Raw genomic sequence first — 10974 nt, 5'->3', positions numbered from 1 at the left:
TTGGCCAGCACAGCACGACACGGCACGAGCCAGCACCGGGCACGGCCCGTGACGACACGGCACGGCACGGTGCCCACCCTTAGTGAGGAGGCACCCCATCAGGCTCAAAATTCATCTTGCAGGCACCGTACATGACCTGAATCCAAACTCAACACGCCAACACCTTCACCAATGCACCCCACTATCCAAATTAAAACACCGATATTGGGGTTGATATCCAACACATGAGATCAAATCTTTTGTACATACGTGATATGTCACTATATTTTTTGCACCTCTATTTACAACAAAGAGAAATAAGTACTGTTATTATAATTTTTGATCAAATTATGGCACAATATCTTATTCTTTTACATAAGATGAAATATAAATACATTACATAAATCTAATTATTCTTGAGTAGTTACAAGCTCTAACTCATTCTTATTTCCATCACTACCTCTCATTTGCAATTGAACAGGCTTAAAAGTGTAAAACTTAGCACAAAATAAATAGTAAATAAAATTAAACACCTGCATTAACGTGATCAACCAATAAAAGTACTCCAATTTTCCCTTGTTGAGATTATCATCCGGCAACCAATTCAACCCGTCTTTAGTAGCTGTAAACTTGTGCACCATCGAAACCATAAAAGTACTCAAGTAATTCCCTAGAGAAATCGCGGTCCAAAACAATGCCATCGCGGTGCTCTTCATGCTCTCGGGTGCTTGATCATAGAAAAACTCTAGGTGACCAATCGACATAAATGCCTCGGCCATACCATGAAGGGCATACTGAGGCACAAGCCAAACAAAAGACAGAGGAATAATGGCATGGGGGTCGTCGACTAGGCCATGAACAATTGCCGCATGTTTTCTCTTTTGTTCAACAAAACCAGCAACAAAAGTAGCCACTATAGAGATAACAAACCCTACCCCCATACGGTGTAGGAAGGTTATACCGCGATCAAGCCCTGTAAGTCTACGCGTTATAGGGATGAGGATACGATCATACATCGCGATTGTGGTTAACATTGAAGATATGGTGAAAAAGGACATTGAACCTGCTGGTATATGAAATGTTTTAGTGAGGTGTCTATCCATGGTTTTGGCTTGTTGCAAGGAGAATGTGCTTTGTTGTGCATAAGCTGTGATTAGAATGATCCCAGCAGCCCAAATCGGTCCCATTCGAATGATCGATTTCAGCTCTTCTACTCGGTGAACTGTGTTTAGCCTCCATAGGTTTGGTGTCTTTGGGTCGTCTTCTTCAGTTACTATAGCTGCCTTGTCAAGAAATCTACACAATTTATATTAGTGATTAATATGATAATTTTGTAAAACTATATGAAATAATAATAGATCAAAATGCTAGGTATCTATGTAATTTATTAGTACAGTTGATGAAGGGACTAATATGACTTGAATGTAAGAAAATAAATGGGATAGGAGCTTAGGAATTTTGAATTACATACTTCAACTTAGTGATCACCTGTTTTCTCAATCTAAAGATAATAATTACATGTTTATTTTAAAATTTTCTATAAAAAATAACATTTCCTAAATTAGCAATTTTTTGTAATTGAATTTTCAAAGGCGTCTTAAGGCTATGTCTCCTTAATTTTATTGATGATGTCTCCTTAATTTATTTGAGTTGAACTTACTAATTCCTGTTGAGCTTTTATTATATCTTTTACTTAACTATTTTTGCTGAAATTAAACCTATTTAAATAAACCGAGGAATATAGAGTGAATTGAGTTATCACCTAAATATAGACTTTTAAATGGCCTATATATTAAATAATCTTTAGTAACATCGATCATATTATATTCTTCAATATACTTCATAAAATTGCTAATCAATCACATATACAATTTACATGAGTTATTATCGAATTGACAAGCACTATGTGACAGTTATTTACAAATTGACACACAAGTTTTTGTTAACCACCTATTGTCTCTACTCTCTAGGCCTAACTTTAGAGTTCAATCCCATAAAAGAACATGCACATAAATCACAAATAGTTACAAGAAAAGGTCATACTAAAATTGCAAATTTCAGTCGTAATTCTTAATGAGTGGGACCATATATATTTGACCCAAAGTATTTTGCTGTTTTCTGATAATGTAGTAGCTCATTTTGACATTTCTTATAGTACGGTATTGGAAAGTTTGAGGTATCATGCTTGAACATACAATAATTCAGTTTATGTAGCCCTCACCTTGGTCACTTGGTGTTACGTACTAGCTACTTTGTATTATTTTCTTATTGTATGCTACTGAATTGAACTAAAGGCCAATCATCAACTTGCAATGATATGAAAGAAGAACAAGTAAATAATTATTGAGGATTTCCCATCAACTTGATCCAATACCACAAGTAATGGAAAGACTTCAATGTGTGCAACGAATCACATGATTTAATATAGGTATCTAATGACGGATTGAACCCATCGCTAACTAGCGATAAATTTCATGGAATTAATGACCGTAGATACGTAGCATAAGTAGTGAGAGGATTGTCTCGAACCCTTATGAATATATCTAATAGTTGCATGCACATACCCTTTTATTTTATCAATTGTTAGGAACTTTTATTTTCTCAGGAATTGGAGATTTCTTTTTCAATGTTTGCAAACGAAAAGACTCAATACAAACACACATGAAAACATAACATAGAAGGCCATAAGAAAAAAAAAAAAGCAAAATAGAGAGAGGAATGAGAGACTCACTTCATATGTTTGGTGTGAATGAGCTTCCCTGCAAAAGAAATAGGGGCATCAAGCCCCTCATTCTCATAGAGCAACCTAGGGTCATTTACCATAGGCAATTTCCTCTTCTTGTAGGCAGCCACACATACATGAGCAAGCCGGGTAAACGGGCTCCCGGACGGATCCAAATGCCGGTAAAGCCGGTATCCAAATACAAAACTAGTTATAGAGAGGACCATTAAGACAGTTGGTATGCCAAGGCCAACTCCCCATCCAATATTTTCTTGGACATAAACCAAAACCGTTACTGCCACTAACATGGATGCACCCATAGCAAAATAGTACCAATTGAAGTACTTCCATGTGCTATTCCTTTGCTTAGGATCCGACTCGTCGAATTGCTCCGCCCCGAATGCCACGACACAGGGTCGGATCCCACCCGACCCTAATGCTGCAAGATAGATGGAGATGTACAAAATTGCAAGTTGTCCTCCACTTGCCTCTTCCCCGGGTGGTGGCCTTAGCTTTGGTATTATTGCTGATATTGTCAAGCTTATCATGCCCTATTTTGTCGTACAATACATTGTTATTGTACAAAAATGGAGTTACTTAGATTTTATACTCACAAATATATATGACTATGTAAAGTAAATTAAAATTTTTAAAACATCATAAAGACATAATTATCTTTTGAACCTAAAAATTTCCACATAATTTCGTCTAAATTACCTATTTTGAATCACAAATTCTTATATGTGGCTGGCCACACCGTGTGGCCAACTATAATAGGGATTAGTTCGTTAGTGTTATACACTTATAGGGGTTACTTAATCACTATTACAGGGGTTATTTCGTCAATGTTATAGGGGTTGCTCAGTCAATGTTACAGGGGTTACTCGATCAGCATATTAGGGTTACTTTGTTTTTTTTACAAACGATCACATGGTATGGCTAGTCGAACACAAGACGGGCTGATTTTTAATATTCTTTAACGTGATTTGGTAATTTAGTTACATGGTTTGTACCACATGATTTGGTAAATAGTTATGGGGCCTATATTTCATGTATGCTATTTCATTTTGAGTGCATTTTATGTGATCTTCCTACTAAACGTATTAATTATCTATGAACAATGAACAACAATGAATGACATTTTTACACAAATTTAATCAGCCTAGCTTTTTATTAGTTAATGTTAATATCTACTAATTTTGATTACAATTTTATAATGATAATTTATTTTCATGCGATCAAAATCAGCTAAGATTTACAAGTTTATTAATTGATACAAATACAGTACAAAGTACGTATTTTTTTGGACACCATTGAAAGAAGATCACCACTCTCTTACGTTAATTTTTTTTTTAGATATTGAACATACAAGTTTATACTCTTTTGAACACGTTTTATCTCAAAATATATTTCACCTTCTTACAAAATTCTCTTCTTTAGTCTACGTAATGTCGTAATATTTAGTAATTTAAGATTTGAGGATAACTTTTCAAATAATTCAAAACGTTATTTTTCTTACATACAACACGCCTATAAAAAACAAGAAAGACAAGACAAAAACTAGTTTGCACTATTTTAAGTAAGCCCCACTACTTAAACTTGCATTGGATCATTTAACTCAATTATCAAAATATAAGAGTTAAAACATAGATGTTATTAATATCAAAATTTGTTATAATAATAAATGAACTTAGCTATATTAGAAACTATATGAACAAATTCTATGTAATTTCCTAATATGACATTCAATTTCATAATAAAAGTAGTTACAATGAACATAATAAAAGTGAATCATATAAGTGTATTTGATACAGTGGATAATATCTACAAGAAGAAGATGGTTTACGTACCAATTGGTAGATGATAGAAGCAATGGTTATAGTCCAGAATTTGCCGGCAAAGGAGTCGGCGATGAAGGCACCAAGAAACGGCGTCAAGCTTCCGGTGCCTCCGAAGTTGGTAAGAGTGTTTGCAGCTTTGGTTAATGGCATGTGAAGCTGTTCAGTTAAATAGCTTATCATATTCGTCTGAAATCCTACCACGGCCAACTTCTCACACACTTCATTTGCTGCAAAACAAGAAGATAATCATTTAAAGACGATGATTTAGTACCACTAAAAAAACACATACAAGACAGAACAAGGTACTACCTCCTTCCCTAAATAAGGTTGCCAACAAGGCCTTAGATAAGGGACGGAGGGAGTACTTAGTTAAAAACCTAACTTGAGCGTAGAAATCATACCGAAGATGAAGGGCATTGTAATAAGGCCACCCTTAGGCCTTTGGTTAGATTTGGTGGTGGTTCTACTGTGTTGATGATCCATATTTTCCATGTTGTTCATCGCTCTCTAGTCTCTATGTTATTGTACGTAGCATATGATCTTATATATTGGCTTGGCCCTTTTTTTATAGGCATTTTGAGGGAATTATTATTTATTTATTTATTTATTTGAAAAGTCTATCTTATGAGTAATAATGATAATGGAGGGTAGATATTGGTAGTCAATTTTTACAATCCGAAGCGTACGAGTAACTAACATACACAATATCAATCATTTAATTATACAAAGAACACATGTAAAAATTACATTTCAAAACTATTAAACAAGGCAACTAAAACTTACAAGTTCTCATATGACTACGTTTTGAAAACTATATGTACAAGTAACTAATTAACTAACTAAACTACTTGTATGTGTCTTCATCACACACTCAATTACTATTAACTAAGAAAACCAAAATTATTGATTAAAAAAATCATATTTATCTTCCAAAAATAATAACCATTAATAAAAAAGGCGTAAAAATTAACCGTACCCAAAAATGTAACTATTAGCAAGAAAATCATAACTAATAACCCAAAAGCATATATATATGAATCATAAGGAAATTATAACCATTAACATGAAAACCATAACCATAACCATCCTGACGTTGTCCAAATCTCAATAACTACAAACCTAAAAAACCATTAAAAAAAAATGACTAGAAAACTATAAATAACTAGTATTTGATTACATATAGAACAACTTTTGTTTAAAAAGTAGTATAACTAAATTACTTAAGCATATAGTATTTGATCACAAAATGTACAATATTTAATTTATTAGAAACTAATTAATTGAACATAACCATTTGAATACAAAGTGTCACCTTTTTAATAGAAAGTATAACTAAATATGTTAAAATAGTCAATAATAATATAGTATAACTAATTAAAATGTTCTTATAGTAATACAATTTAACTCTTTTGTGAAGAGTATATCACACATGCATGTAAGTTGGGAGTAATTGTCCTACATTAATGAATAAGATTGATGAAGGGCTTAATTAAATGAGCTATTGAATTCACAATATACCAATTGGTATCATGATGGAGCCCAAATTAACACTTGTATGTGGTCAAAATCTTTCATGGCTTGGGTTTGTGTTTGTCCCATTTATGAACTATATATTTTGCTCTTCATTTATGACCGGCGCGTTTGGTTTTACACAATTCAAATATTATTTTTATTAACGTAGTTTTAATAGTATGTATTTAGAAAAATAAAGTCCGGCCTGTTCATTTTACCTTATTTAATTTTTATTGAAGTTAAATTATTGTTGTCGAATTTAAATTATTTTTACTAATTCTCTATTATACTTTTTCTTTAATATTACTAATTTTTATTGAACTAAAATTGTTTTTACTGAACTGAACTTATTTTCATTAAACTTAAATTATTTTTTACTAAACTGATTTTTTTTTGAATATTACTTGTTTTTTTTAAGGTGAATTGAATATGACCTACTTTTATTATGTTATCAAATTTATACGTAGTATATTTTAGTAAACATAATCAAAATCCCACCGTCTTAGACAAATAATATAGGTAATTAAAATAATTAATGATTAAAGTTTTCTAATGACAAAGTGAAAATCAAACTAGAGAGGGAAATAATGTTGATGACGAATGAAATGACGAAAATACTTTTGAATACGAAGTATATCTTGGGATTTAGCCTAATTTGATTCTAGTTCATTTGGTGTAAAGATAATATAGTATAAAACTTGTGGTGTGGCGATTCAAATTGCGGTAAATGTGTGTCACAATCATATCCATTATGCCATGAGATTTGCTCTTGTTGTAATATGAAGTATTCTACCCCTTTATTCTTTTGTTTCCTTAATTTTGGACAAGAGAATGTATTATATTGCACATATTTTTGTGATTAGAATATGTTGGTCTATAAAATTTGTGTTCATTTTATAGGATTTTCCATGTTAAATAAAGTTGTAATTTGTATCTTATTTATGTCATTGTTTTTATCTTGAATCTTGTTAGTGGATGAAAGATCATCGAGACTAAAAAAAAATAAAGTTTAGAAAAAGTTGGAAGACTTTGGAACAGTGTATGGCTTTCTAGCTAGCAAGCACATGTTTCCATGACAGTATTTAAATGAATAATGTTAATATATCTTACTAAGTTTAATTCACTTAACTACTAATGAAAATTCAATCATACCGACGCAATTGTACTGTAAATTGTGTAAAGATTTCATTAATATAAGTACACGTTAGGTGTGGATGTCAACTTATTTAGTTGATTGAAGTCTTGGAGATGGTATGACCTAAAATCAAATTCAATCTATTTTATTATTTTTGCAGTTTTCTAAACACCATTTTTTTTTAAAAAGTACTTGCATATAGGTCACAATAAGTAGAACCTCTCATTTTTAGCACAGTGTATCATATCCATTAGTTTAATTTTGTTTGCAATCATGGCGAGTCAGCCTCCTTCTACCTTAATAAGCGCCATTTCATCTGATTTTTCTTATGCTTCGTCAATTGGATTATACTCCATTCGGTCATCAAGCCATTCAACGAAGTTTTAACCCGAGGAAATGATCCGCAGAAGCTATAGAATATAAAAATTGTTAGACTCCAACAATCAAATTGGGCTTTTGGTTAAGTGGGTTCTTTAACAAGAAGAAATAGATTACATTGAGACGTTAAACACGATTTGTTCCTAAGCCTCCTACTATATGTCATTTTCTTTCCTCAAATGTACAAGCATTATGAATATCATGATTACCATAATTTAGAATCCCATAAGAAGAACAAGATATAAAAGGGAGCAACGTGAACAACGAAATACAAAAAACACTCAATTAAAGAAAAGTAAACACCAACTAAAAGATCATTAAAATAATACTTCAAAATTAAGTTGACATTTCAATTACATGTTGGTTGTTATTATTGTGTAACCATATCTAAATGAGTTGTACTATTGTCTACCATAGCTTTTTGCAAGACAATAGGGCCTAAAATCAACAACGCCTTATGATATAATGGAGTGTGTACTCATGTTGAAATGGTGTTCGGTATGGTTTTCCCTTAAAGTTCAATGAATTATCATTTGCCACATTATTTTGACAGTCCAATATAATACAAAAGAAGATTATAACGGCAATAATTTTGCGTCACACCAAGCTTAGCATGACTCTTGACACCCCAAAATTGCAAACCATAGAAAGTGCTCTTTGACGCTAGAAATGACGCAAATATTCATTTTTACGTTTTTTTTTGTTTTTTTTTTTTTTTTTTTGTTTTTTTTTGTTTTTTTCCCTTTCTATTATTGTGTGGTAATTTTTATGGTTTACTCTTTTTGTCTTTAAAGGATGCTAAGTTATTTACAAAAAAGGTAATTAAGGAGGCTGATTGGGATGGAGAGGTGAATCCGGACATGACTTGGTTACGAATGATCATGAAGAACTGTTTCCTAAAAGTGGCCAAAGAGGTCTTAGGGGAATCAAGGGGAAGAACTTCGATGCAGAGAGATACTTCGTGATGGAATGAAGAGGTGAAAGCAGTAATTAAGCAAAAAAGGGAATGCTATCAAGCCTTGGGAAAATATAGGAGTGACGAAACCTTTGGAGCGTATAAGGAGGCTAAGAGTAAGACAAAAGTAGCTGTTCGACAAGCGAAAGAAAAGGCCTATCAAGAGGTTTATGAAAAGCTTGACTCCAAGGAGGGAGAAAAGATCATTTATAAGATGGCAAAGAGAAGACAAGAGGCAAGGAAGGATGTTGGCATGGTAAAGTTTGTCAGAGATAAGAACCAAATTGTCCTAGTACAAGAAGAGGACATCAAGGACAGGTGGAAGGGGTATATCAATGAATTGGTTAATGGAAGTAATGGAGTTGTGACAGGAAATACCTCCATGAGTGATGAAAAAATCAACATGAAAATGTGTGGAGGATTAGATTAGAAGAGTAAAGGTGGAGATTGCACTGAAAAAGATGAAGCCTAAGAAGGCGGTTGGCCCTGATGGTATACCGATAGAGGTGTGGAGGTGTTTGGGTAAGATTGGTATTGATTGGTTAACATACATCTTTAACAAGATACAGAGGGCTACGAGGATCCCGCAAGATTGGAAGAAGAGCACCTTGGTGCTGGTTTATAAAAACAAAGGAGACGCTCAAGATTGTTCTAACTATCGAGGGACCATGCTTATGAGCCACACTATGAAGTTATGGGAAAGAGTAATTGAACATAGGTTGAGAGCATGCACAAGCATTTCGGATAACCAATTTAGTTTTATGCCCGGGAGATCTACTATGGAAGCAATCCATTTGATTAGACAAATGATGAAGTTTTATCGAGTGAAGAAGAAGGATCTTCATATGGTCTTTATTGATTTAGAGAAGGCATATGACAAGGTGCCAAGAAAGGTACTTTGGAGGGAAATGTTGAAGAAAGGTATCCCATGAATGAATGTGGATTTGGTTAAGGATATGTATCGGGATGTGTCAACAAATGTGAGGACATGTGGAGGGTTGGCAAAATATTTCCCTATTACAATTGGATTGCATCAAGGGTCTGCATTAAGCCCTTTTCTTTTTGCAACGGTTTTAGATGAAATAAGTAGACCAATTCAAGATGAGGTTTCATGGTGTATGTTGTTTGCGGATGATATCGTTTTAGTGGATGAAACTAAAGATGGGGTTAATGCTAAGTTGGAGCAATGGAGGCAAAGGTTGGAATCTAGAAGGTTTAAGCTAAGTCGGAGTAATACTGAATATTTGGTATGTCGCTTTGGTACTCAGAGAGGGACAAGCGATGAAGTGGTAAGTTTGGATGGAAAGGAATTGACCATGAGTGAATGTTTTAAGTATCTTGGATTGATCATCCAGAAAAATGGCGACATTGATCAAGACGTAGCCCACAGGATTAAGTCGGGATGGCTTAAATGGAGAGCGGCCACAAGAGTGTTATGTGACCGAAGCATTCCCTTACAGTTGAAGGAAAAATTCTACAGGACTGCCATAAGACCAGTATTGCTCTATGGTACAGAATGTTGGGCTTCTAAGAAGGAGCACGTTAAGAAGATGGAGGTTACGGAAATGCGCATGTTAAGATGGATGTGCGCGAACACTCTAAGAGATAGGATCAGAAATGAGGTTATTCTCAAAAAAGTAGGTGGGGCAGGCATTGTAGACAAAATAAGGGAAAATCGCATGCATTGGTTTGGGCATGTAAGACAGAGACCTGAGGGTGCACCGGTTCGAAGAGTAGAAGAGTGGGACCATGGAGGGGTTAAACGAGGGAGAGGGAGACCGAAAATGACTTGGTTGGAAGGAGTTAGGAAGGATATGAAGACTATGGATTTGCATGAGGATGAAGCATTGGATCATAAGGGATGGAGGAGGAAGATTTTTGTGGATGACCACACAGAATAATCAAATTTGGTTCATGTAGCCGACCCCACTTATGGGATTAAGACTTTGATTGATTGATTGATTTGACTCTTTTTGTCTCTAATTATTTGCTTTGATTTTCTTTTTGGCCTTTCTCGATTAATTTGCTTCATAGTGGAGTATCTTACTTCGTACTTGGTAAACATATTTTCTCCCCCTTTTTTTTAGTTTATCCTCACACCTCCTTGACACATCTTCCTTACAATATATTTGTTGGGTGTGGCCCAAATTTTATAGGCCAATTATTTTGGTGGAGTATTTATGCATATTTTACAAATTTTCGGACACATGTAGCATGGTTAGTATTAGTTTTTATTTCTCTATATTTTTCTACTACTTTGCATCATGCTAGCCACTAAAGTGATCTAGAGAATTTTTGACATTGTAAGAAACTAGAAGATATATGTTCGTGAAGATTCTAGAATATTATGTTTAGGCCTTGTTTAGTTCAACTTAGTTTTGCTTATTTCTGAAAAAATAAGTTAAAATCAGACCAGATAAAAAAAAAGTTCATATCAGAAAAAATAAGTTCA

General features: G+C 33.8%; 1 protein-coding gene across 1 annotated transcript; it reads right to left on the bottom strand.

Annotated features, from left to right (window-relative positions):
* Nucleotides 1-280: 280 nt before the first annotated feature.
* Nucleotides 281-5308, bottom strand: LOC110691229 (protein NRT1/ PTR FAMILY 3.1-like). Its single transcript, XM_021868139.1, has 4 exons — nucleotides 4944-5308; nucleotides 4552-4769; nucleotides 2711-3252; nucleotides 281-1275 (listed from the first exon to the last, which is right to left on the bottom strand). The coding sequence occupies exons 1-4, from the start codon at nucleotides 5041-5043 to the stop codon at nucleotides 390-392; spliced, it is 1746 nt and encodes a 581-aa protein (XP_021723831.1). The 5' UTR covers nucleotides 5044-5308; the 3' UTR covers nucleotides 281-389.
* Nucleotides 5309-10974: the final 5666 nt, after the last annotated feature.

The sequence above is a fragment of the Chenopodium quinoa genome, unplaced genomic scaffold (genome assembly GCF_001683475.1).
Source record: "Chenopodium quinoa cultivar QQ74 unplaced genomic scaffold, ASM168347v1, whole genome shotgun sequence".
NCBI lineage: Eukaryota > Viridiplantae > Streptophyta > Magnoliopsida > Caryophyllales > Amaranthaceae > Chenopodium > Chenopodium quinoa.
The sequence above is the reverse complement of the archived record's forward strand: the minus strand, read 5'-3'. Positions and strand labels throughout refer to the sequence as shown.

What these genes read in the sequence shown, in the direction of transcription:
- LOC110691229 (XM_021868139.1), bottom strand. Translation starts at nt 5,043, where the DNA reads ATGAACAACATGGAAAATATGGATCATCAACACAGTAGAACCACCACC. An exon ending in CTTCTATCATCTACCAATTG is followed by an intron (nt 3,253 to 4,551) that starts GTACGTAAACCA and finishes ACGACAAAATAG; the next exon opens with GGCATGATAAGCTTGACAAT. An exon ending in ATTCACACCAAACATATGAA is followed by an intron (nt 1,276 to 2,710) that starts GTGAGTCTCTCA and finishes TAAATTGTGTAG; the next exon opens with ATTTCTTGACAAGGCAGCTA.